Below are 23,537 nucleotides of genomic sequence, written 5' to 3'. Positions count from 1 at the left end.
ATAAACCTATATCAAATCATCAAGTTGTACACCTTAAATATATACAATTTTTAATTGTCAATTATACCTCAGTAAAGCTGGAAAAAATGGGCAAAATAGGAGAAGAATAGGCAAAATCAATCTACAAAGATAGAAGTCAGACTAGTAGTTACCTTTAGGGGGTACAGATTGGGAAAGGGCATGAGGGTGATTTCTGGGTGCTTGGAAATGTTATATCATGACCTACATGGCTGTTACATGAGAATATCAATCTATATACTTAAAATATGTGTACTATACTGTATGTATGGTCTCAATAAAAATTTAAATAAACAGATAAATATATTTCTTTAAATGACAAGAAAATCTACTAGCAAACACACATCTCTGAGTCATATCACTTTGAACAGCTGTGCTCCACTCGAGACTTTATACTCACCAGACCTGCTGGGCTAAGAGGCTCAGCCTGATAAATTAAACAGGGCAACCAATTTTCTGAGCCCTTCAACCCTTTATCCACTTAATCATTCTTTTATCCAATCAACAAATAATCCTTAAATACCTTCTGTCTGCCAGGCCCAGACCTGAGCACTAGACAGAGATAGAGCAGGGGAAAAAAAACAATGTTTCTTACCCAAATAAATATATAAATATTTAGTAGGTCCGATAAGTGATACATGCTATGGAGAAGTAAAGTGAAAATGGGAATACTAAGATTGAGGGGTAGAAGCCTACTCTAATACAAATAGAGTGGTCAGAGAAGGCCTTTCTAAAAAGATAACATTGGACCATGCAAATATATGAAGGAAGAGTATTTTAAGCAGAGTAATGAAGGCACATACCCTGAAGTGGCGATATGCACATTTGAAAACAAAATCAAGAGGCCAGTATGAGTAGAACAGATTGAGAAGTGGAAAGGGTGATAGAAGTTGAGGTTAGAGACACAGTAGAGGCCAGATCTCAAGAGCACTGACAAACGTAAGAATCTCATTTAGAAGTCTCACAAAATGCCATCTTAAGAGCAGATAGGTGGATAGCAAGGGCAGAAGCTGGGAAACCTCTTGGATGTCCCTGCGGTTATCCAGGTGAGAGATGATGGGAGCACAGACTACTGTGGGAGTATTGGGGATGGTGAGAGTATGAGATTCTGAGTATATTTTCAAGTTAAAGCTGAAGGGATTTGCTGGTGGATTAGATGTTGGGTGTTAAAGCTTTCTTCTCTTTAGAAGAGTCAAAGATGACACCAAGCTTGGGGCGTCAAGAAACTGGAAATATATGGTTTCCACATGAAGAGTTCAAAATGAGTGGGCTTGACAGGATGGAAAATTGGGAACTTGTTTACTCATAGTGGAAATGACCCTTACCAAGTCGTGATTGGTTGACAAGTGTTGCGCTAGAACCAGTGCCAATTTAGAGCAGCATTTGGCCTCTAGAGGTTTTTGTTACCTGAAAGGCAGCAGAAAAATCAAAGGAAGTGGGAGAGTTAAATCAGAATAGTTGTATTTCAGTGAAGATGAATGCTAAAATGATTTTGTTGTTCATAGCCTCACATCCATTGATCCTTTTTAACTTCATAACTATCACTTTATTCATTTGCATCTTGTTCCTCTTCACCTTTTTCTCCTCCCTCTTATTCTGTGTTTTTCCTTAGTTCTGTTTCATTAGCTTTATCATTCAAGACTTCAGGTACCTTCCCCAGATCTGGTACTGTTCTTCACTATCCTTAATTCTACATGTCTTTACAATCTATATAATTATGAACATGACATGACTCTGATTCTGCTTGGTTTTATATTATACTCCTTTTGGATTATACAATTAGTAATTCACAAAATCAAGATTAGGGTGTGAGAAGGATACACTCTTTTCCTTAAAATAATGTATTTTCTATTAATTTAGTAGGAGGAGCTAACTCAACTTTCCCCCAAAATGTTCTGAGTTCCACTTCCTATGAAATAACTAATAACTAATTCTAACTTTAGTAACACAATAACCAACTCCTTTGTGCCTATTTTTTTCTTTTTTTGGAAAGAAAATGTGGACAAAAAACTTATTTTAAAGGATTTAGAAGTTTTTAAGAAGTGTTTAAAAAAGACATGTTTTCCTAATAAACTTTTATATTAATTATACTGATCATGCTGTTATATTTTTATTAATGGCTAAACTTAGAAGAGGCCTGTGGTTTCTTTTTTATTTGAAAGCATTAGTTTAACACGATGAAACACAATAGAGGTTTTATTTAATGGATCACAAGAGCAAATTAATGAAACCACCCAAAAGAAATAGCATTTACCCATGGGGACCTATTAAAATGTTTGAGACATTCTCTGCTGAATTTACATTTAATTAATAGTCCTTTTAAAAAAGAAGGTGTGATAACGTTGCTAACCAGCTAGGTTGGAAATATCTTAGGATATGCCTTTGCATAAAAGCTAGACAGGCAGTGGTCCTATTCTCCTGCCTCAAAATAAGAGAGAAACTCTCTGAGGTGTGATAAATCCTGAGGACAATATTTATGAACCTTCATCTCAGATAAAAAGTTTACTTACTTTTCTAATTAGAATATATAGTGCCTTTGCCTGCCTCGATCATAAGAATAATATTTCTCTTCCACCTTAAGACCTACAAAAAGAAATCCCAAATCGTAAAATCTTCTTAACCAGAGATAACTTTCTCCTCTGGTAATTATACTTGATGCAGATAGATTCTGTTCTGCACAAGATCTTTGTTTTTAAAATAAATTCTAAAGTCTCAAGCATTAAGTTAATTAAAAAAATTCCATCTTAAATTTTTCCAGTCTATCTGGTGTTTTCTTTTGCCCTGAAAAAGATGATCTGGTGTCAATTTTTGGCCTTACCTTTTACTATTTTTTCATATCATTTTATAAAATATTCTTTCTTTACTAAAGGCATTTGAGATATAAAGTAATTGTTTTAGATACAATGAAGATAAATTCTTTCAGATCTGAGTTCATGTGAACTATAATTAACAATGGATAAATGAAACCATGTGTATATTTTCCTTTCATCCTGTTGGGTTTTTTTTTTTTTTTCTATTTCATCCAAAGTTTGTGTAAGTTCTAGAATTCACAAAGACATGACCCTTCAGATCATGACTAATGCTTACATGATTTTAGAACTCTTTTTGGGGGGATTATGTCTTTTAAGTCAACTATCCCAGCATATGAATCTATGTAGAGGATTGTAGTAAGTACTGTGAGCAGAAAGAAAGGGCAGAACAGGCACAGTTCAGCCTTCTGGGAACTTAGAAGTTTCCAGAGAGAAAGGACAAGGACACATAAAATTGTTAGCAAAAATGTCAGACTTGGGAGAAAAACATAACTTGCTACATTTCTATAAAACTGGAAATTAAAGTACTAGGAGATACCTCATATTAAGGATCAATGAATAATTTCACTACAGAATCATAAAAGAAGCCATAACAAGACATTGTCCAAAAAATGTATTTCATCAAGAGAATTCTAGCTTTGTTGTTTCAGGACAGACAGCTTATGATTATATGCAGTTATTACTGGATAGGCTCAATATTTTTAATGAAATATATTGTTTTATAGACAAGTAAATTATTTTTAGAGTGCCTAACTTGCAAACTTCTAAAACAAGTCTCTAAAAAGTCCTGTTCATTCTTGCTTTCCCACCTTCTACGTTCCCTCCAAACGAGGTTTTTGATCTAAATTTTTTTTTTTTTTTTTTTTCGGTACGCGGGCCTCTCACTGTTGTGGCCTCTCCCGTTGCGGAGCACAGGCTCCGGACGCGCAGGCTCGGCGGCCATTGCTCATGGGCCCAGCTGCTCCGCGGCATGTGGGATCTTCCCGGACTGGGACACGAACCCGCGTCCCCTGCATCGGCAGGCGGACGCTCAACCACTGCGCCACCAGGGAAGCCCTGATCTAAAATTTTTAAGAGAAGAATTCACTGTAGTTCCTCTTTTTAAATTCTTCCTTTTTGAAAGTAATTTTGATTGTTTATTTTTTTAATCAACTTTAATTTTTTTTTTTAATTTCAATCATTATCTCTCTGAGCCTCTCTTGGTCATAGCTGTGTTCACCAGTCCTTCATGAAACTCTTCCCTGACTTTTCTTTTACTACGGCCTCTTGTACAATTTCCCCACCCCGACTTTGTCACCTCCTTCAGGGTTTTCTCATCTTCCACCTTTCCCAGTGGTGGACAGGTAAATGTTTAACAACCAGTTCTCCAAGAAAAAGAAAGTATGCCTACATCCATCAGTTTACTGTATATTTTACTGATATAAAGGATATGTGGTATGCAATTTACAGGCAGTAATATAATCAACATCCTTCATTGAACATTCAATATAGCTAATCTGTTCCCACAGAATGCTTTTGTTGAATTTTGCCAAAATTTTGTATTTATAAACAACAGTGGTTGCAACTGATGAACAAGTATAGTTTTAACCCGAAGGTTGGTTGGTATTTTCATTTATGTTAATCAGTAAGATGAGAGTGAAACAAAAAGGCTGTGTGTCAGAACTTGAATCATTCATCAGTGATGTGAACGAATCTTTGCTGAATCAGATAATAGAATTCGAATAATGAAAGAATATTTCCTCAATTTTTTGTGCTATTCACAGTGTAATGGCTACCAATATGGCATACTTTTCCAGTTTTATTAACATTTTCTCCATCACTTTCTTAATTCTACTCTAGAAAATCAATAAGCCTGGATTTATAGCATTTGATGACTTTTGTAAAGATTCCTACCATGGCTGATCTCAAACTACTGGTGTGACTTTGCTGCATGTAGAGTTGGGAAGAGATACATAGTAGCCCAACAGTATAACATATTCTACCAACCAGATAGAATGCTTAAATATATTCAAGAGCATAGATAATAGTAAAATGTAGAGTAATATATTTTTAGAGTAATATATTTTTAGTATTTATTACCTTTTTAAAGTAAGTTATATTTTTAAGTTTATACAGCTACATTTAACAACAGGCTAGCAAAATTTCCTGGCAATTTAACAATAAGTTGTCAAGAGCAAGTATGAGTTGGCTCCAGCATACCACTGAATTCTGTCTCTTAATGTTGCTGTCCCAGAATGTTCCAGACTTGACCCTTTTCTCTCCTCACCCTAAATACTTTTTTGTGTGTGACCTCAACAACTGTCCTGATCTCAGCTGACACATATGTGCTAATGATTCCTACACATTCTTTTCCAGCCCAGACTTTTCCCCTGAGCTTCAGCTTCACACCTCCAAATATCTACAGGATATCTGTATTTAGAGTTTTCACTGGCATCTCAAACTCATTACCACCCCAAGCAGCTCCTGTTCCTGTGGTCTTCATTTCATTACTGACATCCACCCAGTTGTCTGGGCTTCTCCCTTCCTCTTACATCCCATATCCAATCAGTCAGCAAATGTGTTGATTTTACCTGCCAAATATGTCTTGACTCTGTTATTGCTCTAGTTCCTAACCAGAGCTGCCCAAATCTATCCTTCTTGTTGGGGATACTGAACCAGACCCTAACTGGTTTTCTGGGTCTTTCTTTGCTCCCCACCCCTCCTTCTTCTTCTCTTCCAACTTATCCTCCACAGTTGCTGGAGACATCTATTTAAATTACAATCTTCCTATGTAATTTTCTGCTTACAACCCTTCACTCCTCGTTAGGATTTAGGATATAGCCAAATTCCTTAAGGTGGGAGAAAATGCTTTCCATAATCTGACCAGTTTCTCTACCTTATCTCTCATCCATGCCTTTTCTGTACACTTTGCTTTCATCAAAATTCTGAACTACTTGTAAGTCCTGTACACGGCACATTTTGCTGCCTCTTGGCCTGGAATTCCACTCCACTCTTTTTGGCTACTACTTTGATTCAATTCAGGTCCCACCTCTTCCAGAAAACCTCCTCTGACCTCACTTTCTCAACAAATAAGCCAGGTTAGGTGAATTTCTTCCAAGCTATCAAACATAACCCCAGCATATCTGTCATTTTAGTTGCATTATCCAGTTATAGTCATTTATTTCTATATCCAGCCGCCTAACCAAAAACCAGTAATAGATATCTTGAGGAGAAGAAACTATGTACACAGCTGAGTAAAAAGGTTAATCAATAAATGTTTGATGGATATATAAATGAAGTAACCTAAACAACTTTAAATAAAATATTCTTCAATTTTTTATAGCAGTGTGTTTTGCATCTGGGATTCCAAAGTCAGATTTGTTTTTAACTTATAGTATTTGAAACAGTTTCATCTGATTCTTGTAATCAAGATCTGTTTTTTTTGAACTGAATTATAAGACCTTCTACTAATTTTTAAAGTATTACATAGAATGCTGTTTCTCAAAGGGTTTTTTATAGAGGAGTTGAAGCAGCACCAGACTGTAGACTAAATTCATATCAAGAAGGCCATGAAATACATTTTTGTCTTGAGATTTTAGTTCATTCGTTAACCAATAATTATTTACTGCTCATTGTGTATTAGGATTGCATTAGGGCTGCAATAATAAAAAGAACAATATGTGGTTTAAACACTGTAGAGGAGATTGATGAGAAACTAGGGAAGAACAGAAAACACGAATACATCCCAAGTTAGAAATTACTGATACAAGTATTAAGAAAACACCAGGGAGAGTTAAGAGATGAGAAAAGGCAGCATCCAAGTTGAAACTGTTTGAAGCTTCAGGTGTAAGTGTTAGAAATTATTTGGTTAACAAAAACCCGGAAGAACTGTCCTACATAAATGATTTAAATCACCTCTTCACTGCGCTCCTCATTCAGGATGCCCCCACTCCTCTCCAGGTGGGTATTTCTGCTTTAAATAAATAAATTGTTTCTCTGTGTGCTCTCCCCACCCAAAAAAATAAATTATTTCGTTGAGGAACTATTGTAGGGAGTGCTTTGCATTAAATAATGTATGTTAAGTATTTTATGTATTCTGAATATCCAGATTTTACATGCCTGTCTTTCTTGCCAGGTTGTGTGCAGAGGCTCCCATGCTGCCAAGTTAACACAGAATCAGGGAAAGGAAAAATCTGGTGGAACATCAGGAAGACCTGCTATAGGATAGTTGAGCACAGTTGGTTTGAAAGCTTCATTGTTCTCATGATCCTGCTCAGCAGTGGTGCTCTGGTAAGTGATCTGACATCTAAGGCTTAAATCAATTAAGTCATTATTTTTAGTAGATGAGTTGAAGACAAAAGTATCATGGCAAATGGTTTTACTTAAAAATTAATCCCTCTGATCAGTCCCAAGGACAAAATTTTAGTTAGCTCAGTAAATATTTACTCCATGCCTGGCATTATTCTTGCTGCCCTGAATGCAAAGTCAATTAAGATCCAGGTACTTTTCTCAAGGAGCTCAGAGAGCATTAGGGAAGTGAGAGGCACAAGTGATACAGAATTGGGATGTGTTTGTAAGTGAAGTATATGCAAGATTAAGCTCTGGAGCAGGAAGTGTTGTCTGCTTGGGATTTCAGAACGGTAGATGTTCCTCCAGAACTCGGAGAAGGGAAGCAGAAGAGTCCTGAGGGCTGGACTTCCGTTCTTGCCTTTCAGTTCCATTGTCTTTCAGAACCTCTGCTAGCTGCTAGAACCTTCTCTCAGCATCTTCATGGATCTGTCCATTCTCTCTGTTCCAACTTCTCTGTTTTCTTCAATATTGAGGATTACATTTCTCCAAAAGTGCTAAGGATCATTTTTAAAGTATTGATATAAGAACTTGGAATAAGAAGAATAAGAATGGCACAAGCCCATGACTATGGACAGGTAGTCCAGTGTTACCACCAAGGATACAGGTCCTTTTGCTTTCATTTTCTCCAACAAAGTGAATATTGTTTAAACTTGAAAGAGAAAAATTTAACACTTTAGACCTGTTTAGGTCAGCAGTCATTTTCAGTGGCTTCAGTGAGATCTGTTCTTTAAGTCCATTCAGATTATTTCCCACGGGCCTTGTGGCTATGACCACAGTATCATCGTCTATCGCTTACTAAAATTTCTTGGAAAGTGTTAAAAGATGTCACATTGATGGAATAAATATAACAGTGATTTGTAGAGCTGAAACTTTTAATGAATGCTAAAGTATTGGTGCAAAATTCAAAGGAAGAAACCATCGTCTGTGTTCTATAGCCCTATTAAGCTACTGCATTCATTCATTTAGCAAACCTTTCCTGCTGTGTTCTTGACACAGTGCTAGGCACTGGGAATGTACAAGCACATAAGAGCTGAAGGAGAGGGCTTAAATCCTACTTCTGTGTCGAAGTAGAGTGCAGGGTTAGAGAGATTTATAAAGGGGCTGACCCTGGAATCATGTCTTTAATTACTAGGACTTACCTAATTTGAAGGAGGATAAAAGGGGAGTCAGATGAGTGGAAATCCCTGAATGTGTCAGAGATCATGGTTCTTTTAGGGGACTATAAATAATTTCATTCTTTTGCCCTCTCTTTCTCCTGACCTCTGGTGATCAGCCCCTGGCACTGGTGCAAAGGCTAGAACTAAGTGTTATACAGTAACTGTAAACCAGAAGAAAGACAGCTGGCCTGTAATAGTATTATATCTCAGTAGTCTCTTTATCAGAATTTCATTTCCTGTTTTTGTCATGAATCATAAGCTTTAAGTTGTACCAAATTTAAATCTGAATATTATTTTCACAGGCTTTTGAAGATATATATATTGAAAAGAAAAAGACCATTAAGATTATCCTGGAGTATGCTGACAAGATATTCACTTACATCTTTATTCTGGAAATGCTTCTAAAATGGGTAGCATATGGTTATAAAACCTATTTCACCAATGCCTGGTGTTGGCTGGATTTCTTAATTGTCGATGTAAGTACTTTTGAGTAAATTTTAAAAGGGGATTTATTCTTACAAATAAGTGTTCTCAAAAACCGTCACTAATGTTAAATATTATCATATTTAGATAGGTGATATGCAAAAAAAAATTTTTTCCAAGGCAGGCATAGCTATACGTTATATCTCCTATGTTCTCTCAGACTTCCTCTATGAGATATTTAATTTTTGATACTTTATGTTAATGATTTCATGTATGATTATTTTTTGATTCACCTTTTTTTATATACGTTACATAGTTAGTGCCTAGAAAAATGAATGGTAAGATGAACACTTTGTAATACAATAGTTTTAAAGAAAGGCTAACCAAAATAAGAAGAAATAATAGAAGGAATGTAGATTATTTCTTTTCTCTTAACCTGTAAATATGATTGCCTCTTTTAAAAATTATAAAATATATGATATTCAGAAACTTTTAAAAATATTGTCAGTGTTCTTTTCATCTCTCAGATTAAAAAAAAGTTTACAAGTAGAGTTGAATTTTTTTTTAGTTAAGAAAGAGATATGGCTATTTAATAATGAAATTTTTTTGTATTTGAAAATCTGAAGTAGTGCTTCTCAATATTTAGGGGTATGTAATATGCAGAATTCAGGGAAGTTATATAGCTTCAATTTGAAATATTTAACATTTTGAAAAAACTAACTAAATAAATTATATTATATATATATATAATGTTTTCATAATGCAACAGAGAGAGCAAAACTCCACTCAATTTTCTTGCTGATAGAGGTGCAAATCTAGGCATGTGGATTTGGAGGAGGAGCTGAGATTTTTTTTATTTCTCAGAAATTGAGTAATTTATCTAGCAGAGTTGCTCTCAGAGTGTAATCCCTGAACTAACAGCATTGGCACATGTGGGTGGGAACTTGTTATAGATACAAATTCTCAGGTCCCACTCAAGTGCTACTAAATCAGAAACTCTGGTGTTGGGACCCAGAAAATTCTTGTAATAAGCTCTCCAGATGATTCTGGTACATATTCAGGTTTCAGAACCTGATTTGATATTCTTTTGATTTGATATTCAGAGGATGGATTTGTTTGATTTCTGCAAGCTTCCTGATTAGTTGAAACTTACTTGATTGAGCATTATTCATCAGTAGGGACATATATCATGCACATACACATGTATACATAAATAGTTAAATAAATATATGCATATACATATGTTCTCAGTTACAGACTACATATATTCAATATAAAAACACTCATTTAACAATGGTTTGGAATCAGGTTAACCATTTCCTTATGGGTTATTCAATTATAATAGACATTTTAAACCTTTATATTTTTCTGATTAAAAAGGAACATTTATTATTCTGATTAAAAAATACACATTTTTTAAAAGCATACTTAAGTGGGAAATAATGGGCCTGAATGACTGGGTGAATTTAAGAGTGATACTGAGGATTAGTTAGTAATTCTGAATACATAGCATGAGGACCTAAAAACAAAGAGTTATGTTACATTTAGTGAGACATTTAGAAGTAACTGTATGTGAGCAAAACACTTCAACGCATCCTGATTCAAAAATCAGTTCACTGTGTTTCTGATAGCAGCACTAGTGAACTTGCAAGAAATAAAATTTTCTACTCCTTCAATAGTTAAACATAAGGAACTTGACTCTCCAGTTGCTCCTGATCTTTCCTGGAAAACTTCAATCTTTCAGTCATTACTTAATTCCAATGAACCGCATTGCAGACATTGTTCTTAGGCATTGCCTCCTGCTGCACACAGTGTGAAACAATGGATACTTTAAATGGAACTTATTCAAAGACTGAACACATTTACTGATCCAGATCCTGGGTCATTGAAGAGCTCATTGCTCCTTACCAAAACATGTATTGATTTTACTTCTGTCCTTGTTCTTTCTTCTGAGATAACTTACGATAAGAACACAAATTTCTGTTGGATACTGGTTATGGTGATTGTGGAGGGCCCGTCTAATATGATGAAGTTCTTGTGTGTCCCTGTTGTTTGTGAAGCCAGTGAGATCACCTACTTGTGTGCTCTCTTCAGTACAATTGAGATTTTCTCCCACTAATTATTGATAGGAAGATCTTCGGTGCCAATTCTGAGAAATTGTAGGTCAGAATAATCTTCTGGGGAATTTGCCTCATCTCAAAGTCATAAGTCTTCAGAGTGCTTTTGAAAAAGGTCTATACTGGGACTTAGATTTGGTTGAGTGATTGCCACACTCTTTTAACTTAGCTTCAGAATCACACACTTCGTTATGCCCTGGGCTTTATTCCAATTGAAATTTTGATAGTTGCTTTACTTAAATGTTCAGGATTAATAAGCAAGTACAAAACCATTGACTACAGAAGTGTGAAAAGCATGTGTGATTTTTTTATTCAGATATAAGAAATAACTTACTTTCCTTCTATTATTTCATCTTATTTAGGTTAACTTTCCTTTAAATCTATTTCCTTTAAAAAGCATCTATCTTATCCAATTTTTAGACAATAAGTAGATAACTTTATGTATAAAATCATATTGTTCTTGTTGAACTGCTCTTAGTGATTTTTGAAATTGACTTTTTCTCTTCATGCTTTATTATTTCATTGAAATGATTAATGAAATTTTTCTTCTTTTTTAGGTTTCTTTGGTTACTTTGGTCGCAAACACTCTTGGCTACTCAGACCTTGGCCCCATTAAATCCCTTCGGACACTTAGAGCTTTAAGACCTCTGAGAGCTTTATCTAGATTTGAAGGAATGAGGGTAAGAAAATACTAAACTTCTAATATAATATTCACACTTCCTAATGGAGTGTAAAATATGAAAAAATGGGTATGTAGGAATTATGGACTGTTTATATTTACACACATGTGCATATATATACATATATATGGTCTGTATATGTATATAAGTGTGTATACATGTGCATATAGACGCAGTATTTCAGTGCCTATTGTTTAACAAAGACTAAATCAAATACAGTAATGCCTCCATATTATATTGTGAGGCAGTGATTCAAATAAGTGACTTTTCCCTTCCTAAATGACAACCTTTCCTATGCTAGGAAACTCAGGTGAAGGGGACACTCTTAGTCCTGACAGTATCTCTCATATACAAGTCATGAAGGACTTGCCTTTATCAGGTGCTCAAACAGTTTTTTAAGGAACTACCCTGGGTGTGGGGCATAAGAAAAGACAGAGAAGTGAAGTAGCATCAGGCATCACTTTTAATTTCATTCTTTAAATACATGGCTCAGTGAAAGTGGAAATAGCTCCAAATTATATTTGGGAAAACTAAAGCTCTGATTTTACTTAATTTGCAGTAGGCAGCATAGTACCTGAAAAGAGATTCATTTGCAGAAACAAACAAGGTGAGATAAATAATGACTACCAGCTACTTAGCTTTAGGGCTGTATTAAACCAGCAACTTCTTCATAAAATCCATTCTTTATTTTCTCTAATGAGTCTATATCCTCATTTATTGCTTCTCTCCTTGAATTTCTTCTTCTCCAGATATATTCCTGCTTTCTCATCCCTCCGTTCTCTTGGCCAGGAATGTTTCTCTCTGCCCTATCTCAATCCTAACTCATCAACATAGTAAATACCTACTCATCCTTTAAGCCTCAGTTTAAATGTGCCTTGTCTGTCCACCACCAGGTATAATTAAGCATCCTTCCTATATGTTCAGACACATAACATCCTCATTATATTGCATCGTACTTATTTATTTATCTGACTGCCTCTCTAACTGTAGTCTCTGAACAGTTTGCTCACTGCATCTCTTAAATGTGGTCAGCATCATCTGAAAACTTACTAGAAATGCAAATTCCCAGGTTCCACCCCAGATATACTGAGTAATAAACTCTGGAATGGGACTCAGAAATCTGAAGCCTCAGGTGAATGAATGTTAGATGTGTTTTAGTCTAGCAGATCTTCATTACATTATGACTGTAACCTAATTATGACTGTAACCTCTACTTGCTGGTGTATCCGGTGTATGTTGGCCCCCATGTAAATATATGAAAGATCATGATTATACAAAGATTTTTTTCATAAGTAAAAGTCAAGTACTTTTGGTCATATAAGAATTGAAATTACAAGTTTCATTTTATACAGAACAGTAGTATTGGAGTTGACATTAATTTTTCTTTTTGAGCATTAGTAGAATGTTGCGATCTATTCAGAACTTATGACTGATCCCTGGACTCAAGCAGAGCATGTACTACATTCTCATGATCAAGTAATATACTTTCCCCATCAAGATATTAATACATCCCTCAGTGATTAAGCCACTCCATTATTTTACTCTGTTTGCTCTCTATTGTTTATCTAATATACAGGTGAATTGGATGCAGGAGAATGTTTTAGTATATTTAGAGGGACAAGTATGTCTACTTCATTACATTTATTAGCCGTGCAAAACAGGGATGTTTCTTTAAATTTCAGCGTCGTTTTAAAGAATAAATGAAATATGATTGGAGGCATTTTGTAGTTAGCTTCCTTTAAAAAGGCTTCAGGTTCTTGAACTTACTGACTTTTCCAGATGGCTTCTCATCAGAACGATACATATCCATCTCCTTCAGAAACTCATCATTACGCACATTCTTTCAGCACCAAAGCTATGTGTCAAGTTTTGTACTATAAAAAGAGTACAATGGTAAATAGACCCCAGTCCCCCAAGAGTGAGTCAGGACAGTGATCATGGAGAGACAGAGAGGGGAATAGTAGTTATTCTGTGACATCTGCTATAAAACAGTAAGCACACAATGCTACGGGAGTAGAGATGAAAGTGGCTGCCTGGGGAGGTCTGGGAGGGGCTTCATATGGAGGTGACCTCACAGCCATGACCGAAAGAATGGGCCCCAAGTCACAGGCAGGTGGGCATTCCAGGCAGAGATGCAACTTGGTAGAGGACGGAGTTGACTAGGCAGGGTGTGTTTGAGCAGTGACTATAAGAATCAGCGTGCCTAGGTTATAAGCATAGTGGGAGGGTAGCAGGAAATGAGGATGAAAATGTAGGCTTGAATAAGAGCTGACCACTTGGAATTCTACTCTCTAATTCTGTTCTTCCTAACCCCTTGGGGGTCATGTACATTGTAAGAATCTCATAAAAGTAGAAATCATTTCTCCGTAAAGAAAGCATACCCATAATAATGTTCTTCATATGATTTCATGCCCCCATGGAACCTCTCTAGGTCCATGTCTACCCATGAACCCCAGGGTAATAACTGTTGTTCCTGACCAAGAGTCAACAACCAAAGCCTACAGGCTGGATGCCTGTTTTATAAAGGAAGTTTCATTGGATCACAGCCATGCCCATTTGTTTATATATGATCTATCGCTGTAATGGCAGAATGGAATAGTGGCAACAGAAATCATATAATCTGCAAAACCTAAAAATATTTAAGAAAATGTTTGACAACTCCTTCTCTAGACAATCTCAAAAGTAGTCAGGGATCCTGCTTGATACATTGCAAAAAAAAAAGGGAGCACGTGCTCTTTACTTCACAAGTTATTCTTTAACACCTTTGCACTCAAATTCAGAGTAGAGGTCAACTGTAAGAAGATAGTAAGTTTGGAAAGGTGAGGTAATTTAGAAAATCTGGAGGGTGATAAATGCTACAGTGGTCGGCATGAAGGAGCACTGGGTGGCAAGAGGCACTGGTGATAAATAGTAGTAGAAATGCTGAAAAGCAGAAATAAATGGAGTATTAAAGATAAACTATTCTGCATTTTTTGTTTTAATTGAGGCCAGCACTATCTGTATTTAGCCAAGGGCTTATGTATAAAGTGTTTTTAGAGTTAGAATAATAAATTTGAAAAGATTGCTCTCATTCTGTAGATGAGGAAACAGAGGTCCCAAGGTCTTAATTAAGTTTACATATCACACAACTAGCAGAACCAGTTAAATCTACGGCATTCAAACCGTGAAAAGATTCCCAATCTTAACTCCAGCTTATATGTACTAGTAGTTTCTCTATATGGGAGAATTTTAGCACTGGTCATTCTAGGACTATGAACCATTAAATGTACATTTTACTTATTTTAATTGTTTAAATTTATAAATTTCTTTCTTTTCTAGAGCATGCAGATTTTATGACTTCACCTTACATATATCAGGTTTTTGGTTTATTCTTTTTATTTATTTTTTTCATTTATTTAAACTGTCATATAATCTTAGTGATTTGTTCTGTATTGTTGCTAATAGTTTCACTGTTTGATCCTCATGTACTTTTGTAAACTCATTGATCGAGGGGCTCCTGTCTCATTTTGTCCTGATGAGCACACAGTAGGCATTCAATAAGTACGTGTTGGTTGGTTGATTTATGTCTTAAACATGTAAGGGTGGCTTTTCTAACTTCTTTAATTCTGTATTGTGTTTCATTAATGTTGCCCGTTTAACATTCATACTAATCCTAATCATTCTTTCTTTTGAATGCTAGGTGGTCGTGAATGCACTCATAGGTGCAATCCCTTCCATCATGAATGTGCTACTTGTGTGTCTTATATTCTGGCTAATATTTAGCATCATGGGAGTAAATTTGTTTGCTGGCAAGTTCTATCAGTGTGTTAACACCACAGATGGGTCACCGTTTCCTACAAGTGAAGTTGAAAATCGTTCTGAGTGTTTTGCGCTTATGAATGTTAGTCAAAATGTGCGATGGAAGAACCTGAAAGTGAACTTTGATAATGTTGGACTTGGTTACCTGTCTCTGCTTCAAGTTGTAAGTGAGCCCTTTTATGAATGCTTGACATTTTGGTGCACACTGGATGGAGAAGCTGTCATTATTTATATAATTATTAACTAAAAATTAAAGATAAAGTACTTTGTGACTTTAAAAATAGAGTTGGTCTTTTTAGAACATGTGCCTATACACATGAAAACAGAACATGGGTTCTGTTGCATTTTAGAGTTATTAATCCACCTTTTTGGAGTCACCTGACCCCCTGTATTGTGCCATCTGAATACTGCGTCCAAAAACGAATAGTCATGTTTTGGACTGCACTTTTACACTACAGGGAAATGAGAAGGACTTCCCACTGGTATGGAGAATCCTTAAGATATGGAAAAAAATTGTTTCCTTTGGTATTCATAAAATTCTCCTTCCCACTCTGGAAAAAATTAAAGTTCATGTACAAAACTCACAGGCAGTTGTGACAACCTGGCAATAATTAACTAGGAGTCAGATTTAGGATGTGACTTTGTGATGTGTCCCTCCCCTTTTTTCCCTTGACACAGCATCTTACGTTAAATTGGTATTTTGAAATACAGTGGGCTCTCCTTATCCGTGGGTTCGCATCTGCCTAATGCAAGGGACTTGAGCATGGGCAGATTTTGGTATCTTCAGAGGGACCCTGGAACCAATCCCCTGCAGATACCGAGGGACGACTGTATAGTAAAACTCACTAATTTAGTATTACTTAATAAATGCTGTAACATTAAACACACTAAACTCACTTGTGACTATTTTAAAGTATGAGGTTCAGATTCTATAAATTTTATATTTACAGGCAACATTTAAAGGATGGATGGCTATTATGTATGCAGCAGTTGATTCTGTTAACGTAAGTATTGGTAAACATAACACTAAACTCTACAATTTTGAAAAGTTCCTTAGTTTAGTCAGGCTGTTTTCAAACAGCAGCTCTAAGGAGCCCTTGTTATGTGCACACACACTGAAGAACATCCACCTGGTGGTAGCCTAGTGGTTACCTGTGCAGCATTTGGAAACAGAGCTTGGCTTAAATTCTGGCTCTACCATATCAGACAAGCTTGCATATGACTTTGATCAAATTACTTTATCTCTCTGAGCCTGTTTATTGATCTATGAAAAGAAAATAATTCACCGCCTACCTCATGGGATTGTTCTGAGTGAGGATCCAACTAGCAAATGTTAAGTAGAGTGCTTAGCACAGCCTGGCAATAATAAGTGCTCAGTTAATATTTGTTTATCAAAATAAAAAGGAAATAACATATTTTATTCATAGTTTTTACTGCTTTTATATTTTAAAGTTCCTTGAAAGAGTTTTTGCAAAATTAGTCACACACTAAGAAAGTTTGAAGACTGCTGACTATTTCATATTGTCACAAAAGCCACAGAAGACATTGTTGTAATCAAATGGAAAAAAAATTTATATAAGTGTGATATCATCTCTTTTACTATTTTTTTCTGGAAATAAAAATTATGCATTAGGTCCTTTACTTACTAAATTGTCCTACAATCTGAGAATAAGTACTACAGTGGATAAGCCCTTTGTAGTAATTTGAAGATTATATTCATAGTAAGCATGTAATAAATATTTATTTAGTGTTGAATAAATTTTTAAGAATGATTATGTTGAACCTTGACAACGCTATGGCTTCTGAAAAACCACGTTTACCTAGGGTAGCACTGTTTGAATTACCTTGTCAAACCATGTGAAAAAGAAAATGATGAATTTTATTGTCAACATACTGCTAACTTTTGTTAATTTTATAGGTAGACAGGCAGCCCATATATGAATACAGCCTCTACATGTATATTTATTTTGTCATCTTCATCATCTTTGGGTCATTCTTCACCTTGAACTTGTTCATTGGGGTCATCATAGATAACTTCAACCAACAGAAAAAGAAGATAAGTATTTCAAGTTTTTGTCATTGCACTGAAAGAAATTAACAATTATTTTCCCAAAAATACAATGTGAAATTTAATTTGATGTCAGTTAGTAATTAGTTCATTAGAATTTCATTAATTTTCCAAGTAATTGGTTACTATACAATGATGGATATGCTTAATCTCATTCATCTCTGCACAGGAAATAATCATCTCCTAAGTCATAATTATTCTTAAGAAATACATCAACTATTCAGTTTTATTTTCCAATGTTCCCTGTAGTGGATTGATTAAGAAAATTCAACGAACTAATTATTTACTCAAAACATGTTTCATAAGTAGTTACTGTATTCTGTTCTGAGCCACTGTTCTGTGTGGTATGTATTGGGCTGGTACTTAAAGAGAACAACAGAAGCTACTTTCCTGAGCTCAAGAAGTTTATTATAGTAGAAGAAATGACACAGGTAATTAAAGTTAAGACTTGCAAGTCAGACACAATGAGATTTTTGTTTCATTAATGTTCACATCAACTGTATCAGTCTTAGGGCTGCCATAGCAAAGTACCACACACTGGGTGGTTTCGAACATCAGAAGTTGATTCTTTCACAGTTCTGGAAGCTAGAAGTCCAAAATCAAAGTGTTGGTAGGGCCATGCTTTCCTCAGAGTCTCTAGAGGAGGATCCTTCTTTGCATCTTCCAGCTTCTGGTAGCTCAAGTATCCCTTGGCTTATGGCAGCATAACTTCAGTCTCAGCCTCTGTGGTCACATGACGTTCTCTCTCTTTCTGTCTCTCTCCTCTCCTTATAGGGGCACCAGTCATATTGGATTAAGGGCCCACCCTACTCCAGTATGACCCTATTTTAATTACATCTTCAATGACACTATTTCCAAATAAGGTCTTTCTGAGGTATGAGGGGTTAGGACTTCAACATATCTCCTTTTTTTTTTTTTTTGGCGGGGTGGGGAGGGGGGTTAGACACAGTTTAATCCTTAACATCAACCATGAGAGGAATTATTATTATAGACTTTGTCTGATAAATGAGGAAAGGCACAGAGATTTTGAGTGACTTACCCACGATTATGCACCTGGTTAAGTTAGGGTTTTAATAGTAGTTGATCCCATGTACCTTGTATATTGCATAGGCCCTTTCCTATGCTGTACCCTCAAATACTATAATATGACATAGTGATATGTGCAATAAGAAAATTAACAACAAAAAATGTAAATGGGCAGTCAAAGGACAGCTAGATACAGCTATAGAACGTTTTATGATATATGTGACAATTGAGCAGGCTTTGGAAGATGGATCAAAAGACACAAAGCAAGTGGCAAGGGCTTCCCTGGTGGCACAGTGGTTGAGAGTCCACCTGCCGATGCAGGGGACACAGGTTCGTGCCCCGGTCCGGGAAGATCCCACATGCCGTGGAGCGGCTGGGCCCATGAGCCATGGCCACTGAGCCTGCACATCTAGAGCCTGTGCTCCGCAACGGGAGAGGCCACAACAGTGAGAGGCCCGTGTACCACACACACACACACACACACACACAAAAAGCAAATGGCAGGCAGAAGGATAAGTAAGCCACATGAAGGGTCAGAGAAGTGTGTGAGCACATGCACCATGCTGGCAAAGGAGGTGCAGTGCAGGAGAAATACCAGTCCATCCACTTTGGATGGAGTTTTGAGAAGAGAAATAGAAAAGATGAGGTATTTATTTGCTTGAGAGCAGATCTGAAAAGTCATGTTAGAGATTTTTCAGTAGGATCTGATGTGTCATTGAGGTATTTTGAGTACGGAAGAAAGTATAAGCAAGACATAGACATCTGTTAAGATTTGATGACATGTCTGATCGTGTGTAAAGTACTTTACACAGTAATCTTCGTCACATTTTATAAGTCTACAGAGCACAGTATCCCCACTTCACCTTTCAGAGGGGTTGTGTGACTTGCACATGGTCTGATAGCTAAGAAGTAGCTTCATCATGCATCTAACTCCAGGGTCTCTTTTCCCAGAGATTATGAAGACTCAGCTTTAATTAAAAATTTAACCTAACAATGATTCAGAGAATGACTGGAGAGAGACCAAAGACTAGGTCAGACCCTGCTTTACCTGCCACCTAGACCACACTTAATTCTCCACATTAGTCATTTGCAGCAATAGAGAATAGGGGATTCATTAAGTTAAGAGATTTTAGGGAGTAGGGTCTACAGTGTTGTTTGTGATTTGCAGGAGAAAAAAATGTCTAAGAAGTCTCAGTTTTCTGAAAGTTAACAGAGTTACTGTGGCTGTAGCACCACCCACAGGAAAAGAGACCTTTGAAGGGTGAGTGCTGGAATACCAGGAGGAAGTGATTTCAGGTACTGGATTAGCATCTAAGAAAAGACAGGTGTACATGCAGTGAAATGTCATCAGTGGCCGTAATTGACTATTCTCAGGTGAACGAAAATGTAGTAAATATTAAATGTTATTTATGCTTATATTTCCAAATACAGGTGTTTATTTTTCAAAGAATTTTTAAAATTCCATGTTCCATTCTTACATTTTATATCTGTCAGTCAAACTTAGCTAGCATGGTCATATATTCATGCCTTTAGGCAGAGGATCTTGAATAATTAATAATTAATTTTGAAAATAATTTCACAAATTATACCCTAATTTCCAATTTATTTTTCCTACTTTAGTCATTATATATGTGTATATGTGATATATAAGCACATACATATGGTTCTCCAGCATTCCCTATATAGAATAAATTATAGGTGTACCTAGAAAGAGCAGTATGACATGACAGGACAGCCACAGCCCTAATTGCTTTGATCCCCTTGCTCTTGAATGTTATTCTTACAACAAGAATTGCCACTGCAGGAAGATGAGTTGGGTAGACATCATTACCAGTAACGTCAGGCAAAAGTTACTAATTTCAAAGCAGTGACAGCTACGGTTATCCCCTACCATTCTTCCAGTGTTTCACTTGCATTCTAAGCTGCTTTTTATCTTCTGACCCTTTCTGAATGGTTTAGGGTTTCTTTCCAACCTACTAAGAGCATGAAAGAAGACAGGACCAATATGTCAATTAATAATCTACTACAGAGGAAGTCTCCTGCTAGAGGCCTCTATATGAATTCATCTAATCCATAGAACAAACAAATGAAAGTAGTATCTTTATACAAGTGTATAAACCGAGGCCTAGAGAAGATAAACAACTTGTTTCAAATCAAGTAGTAGGTCATTGGTGGTCAGGATCCAAAGTTCTGACTACAAAGCCTATTTTTTCCCACAATGCAATGTTGCCTCTTAATGCTTTTTAACTTCAATACTTTGGTCTCAGTTTAGGACCCTGCCAAATTCCCATACCTCTTTCTAATCACCAGCCCCACTTTACTAGTTTGCCAGCTCTCCATCATTCTTATACACACTGTTTTCATCTTTAACAAATCCATGTGATAATTGGGTTTTAATAGTTCATCAGAAAATATACTTCTGAAAATTAGAACATAAGTTATTAATGAGTTCAAGTTATAAAAGGGAAATATATGCAGTGTATTTACACAAATGACTAGTACAGACCTGGGTACATATGAGTAAATTCTAAGTAACATCAACCCTTTTCAGTAACTATAACTGTTTGGAAGGTTAATAACAACAACAGAAGTTATAAATAATTACTGAATGTTTGAAATACAGTATCTTAGTTGATCCTCACAACAAACCAATGGGGTAGTTACTCTTGTAATGATGAGATGATATAACCTTAAAGAGATTAAAAAACTTGCCCAAGGGCAACAGAGATGGGGATTGAACAAAGATGGTCTTACACCAGAACTGGGATCTTCTTAACTACTATATAATACAGCCTTGACAGAGAGTAAAGACCAGCCTGACTTACAGAATGTCTGCCACCTAGCTTTTAACGGGATGCATTTTACAAGGTCTGTATAAGCTACAGTTAAATAAAATCACAACACAAGTTTCTCTACTGGAGCATTCTGTAATCTCCTCTTAGCTTCATCCCGTACTTCATTATGTTGACAACCAGGGTATCGTCAAGGGAAGACAAAACCTGCTACTTTGGTTTTTACTTCTAATTCAGAGTTATCTTCCCAGTGTTTTCCTAGCTTCTTGTAAGTTCTTGACCTGCTGTGATATTCAACCCTCATCACTGAGGAATAAAGGGTCTGGGCTTCTCTTAACATTGGCATGAAAGTTCTCTCTCACGCATCAATAGATCAGATGAATGCCAAAATTGCACAAAGACTGCCTATCAATTAGAGGAGATGTAAATTAAAACACATAAGACAGAAAGGGAAGCCTGGTTATCGTTAGGTATTTGATAAGAAAATGCATTCCAGGAAAACCAGCAGGAAACCATGAACAGATCACCTTAGCTTCAGGACCCTACAAGTTAAGTAAGGATTTCAGAACTGTAAATTCCCCAAAATAAATTCCTAATTACATGGATTGTACTAATTTATGCCATAACTAAAAAGTTTATATTGTGGACCGATGAGGAATATGCGTGAATCTGTATAAATTATAGATAATTTTAAGAAATTAACAGAGTTTAAAAGAATAGGCAAAGTTTCTAGGCCTCCTTTGTGAGATTTAGACTTATACAGTGTAGAAAGGAACAAAAACTTTATTTAGATGTTAGTTTATTTACTGTTGAATCTTAAATGTTGTATATTCAATTAGAAAATCCTTCAAGTCAGAAACCCTGGATTATTGGTAATTTTCTCAACATCTAAAACTCTATTACATGTAATGTTTACACCCAATAAAGTGTTTATGTTGAAATTCCTTGTTTGGAATTAAAGAGGTAACTAAAGAGTTTTTTTTTAAATAAATAAATAAATTTATTATATGTATACCAAATATATGTGTGTGTGTGTGTATACAGTATTTATGGATATGTGCTATACATGTATATAGTATATTCATTTATTCTGCTAAGGGAATATGATATATTAAAATGAATGCAAGTGAATATAAAAATAATACTACTTTAGCTACCACTTTTGGCCCCTACTCCCTACTCTTTATGAGTCAGTATGGCTAATAAGTAAACGTTAGCCAAATTATCATTCACTACTGATATATTTGTTATTTAGCAATGAAATGCCTGGTGAGACAAGTAACAGATAAAATGAGATAGCAGGTTAGGCTACTAAAAGATAATTGAGCCAATCATTATTGCATGTAATCCATATATTTTATGTATTATGCATACTGCATTATGTACGGAGAGTCATGTGCCTACACGTAGGTAATCCTTTAAGACAGGTTTGATTTATAGCTACCTTGCACATAATAAAAGACATTTCATTTCTTTAAATTGAAGTGTAATTGATATATAACAGTATATTTGTTCCAGGTATACAACATAATGATTTGATATTTGCATACATTGTGAAATGATTACCATAAAAGTCTAGTTACCGTCTGTCACCATCTGTCACCAAAACTACGGAACGCTTCACAGATTTGCATGTCATCCTAGATCAGGAGCCATGCTAATCTCTGTATGGTTCCAATTTTAATATATGTGCTACTGAAGCGAGAAAACATTTCATTTCTATATGAATACGTTTTTAACCTGAATAATGATCTGAAGGAAGATCCAGACAATGATTCTGGTTTTAACTAGATTTATTTTTTATTTCTTTACCTTGGAGGTCAAGATATCTTTATGACAGAAGAACAGAAGAAATATTATAATGCAATGAAAAAGCTGGGATCCAAGAAACCACAAAAGCCAATACCTCGTCCGGGGGTAAAAAAAAAAAAAATTATATTTAGCATGTAAATTTTTAAATTATTTTCAATTCATCTTTAATATATAATTATTTCTTAAACATGAATGCATATATTTTAATATTTTGAAGAAAAATTCTTATAAAACTGAACATATGTATTTTGAACACTATCACAGCTCATAATATGCCTTCATATAATTTCTTTTTCTATAAAAATGAAAAATAATTATATATGCTTTTATCTCTACCTTAGCTATACAACTTACTATTAGTACAAATGGCCTGTAGAGAATCAAAATAAAATGTACTTTTGATTGAAATTTGATTTTCTTGATGGCTTTATGATGGCTGTCTATCAGTCAGGTGAAACTAACCTTGTAGATCTTTGATATTACAACAAATAGCCAGAGAAGCAGTTG

General features: G+C 35.5%; 1 protein-coding gene and 1 non-coding gene across 5 annotated transcripts in view; one reads left to right on the top strand and one right to left on the bottom strand.

The window, feature by feature from the left end:
* Positions 1–23,537, top strand: part of SCN9A (sodium voltage-gated channel alpha subunit 9) — an 84,094-nt gene that overhangs the window by 55,173 nt on the left and 5,384 nt on the right. For 3 of the 4 annotated variants that reach the window (XM_060106755.1, XM_060106754.1, XM_060106752.1), the window contains exons 18-24: positions 6,943–7,097; positions 8,617–8,790; positions 11,412–11,534; positions 15,214–15,495; positions 16,283–16,336; positions 17,251–17,388; positions 23,031–23,135. In XM_060106755.1, coding sequence (XP_059962738.1) covers positions 6,943–7,097; positions 8,617–8,790; positions 11,412–11,534; positions 15,214–15,495; positions 16,283–16,336; positions 17,251–17,388; positions 23,031–23,135 — 1,031 coding nt within the window. Of the gene's footprint in view, positions 1–6,942; positions 7,098–8,616; positions 8,791–11,411; positions 11,535–15,213; positions 15,496–16,282; positions 16,341–17,250; positions 17,389–23,030; positions 23,136–23,537 lie in introns of all 4 variants that reach the window. The other variant, XM_060106753.1, reaches the window with a different exon arrangement.
* On the bottom strand, positions 22,823–22,928 carry LOC132495588 (U6 spliceosomal RNA). Its single transcript, XR_009533314.1, has one exon. It is a non-coding gene; the product is annotated as a U6 spliceosomal RNA (small nuclear RNA).

This window comes from Mesoplodon densirostris, chromosome 8 (assembly GCF_025265405.1).
Source record: "Mesoplodon densirostris isolate mMesDen1 chromosome 8, mMesDen1 primary haplotype, whole genome shotgun sequence".
Lineage (NCBI taxonomy): Eukaryota > Metazoa > Chordata > Mammalia > Artiodactyla > Ziphiidae > Mesoplodon > Mesoplodon densirostris.
The sequence above is the reverse complement of the archived record's forward strand: the minus strand, read 5'-3'. Positions and strand labels throughout refer to the sequence as shown.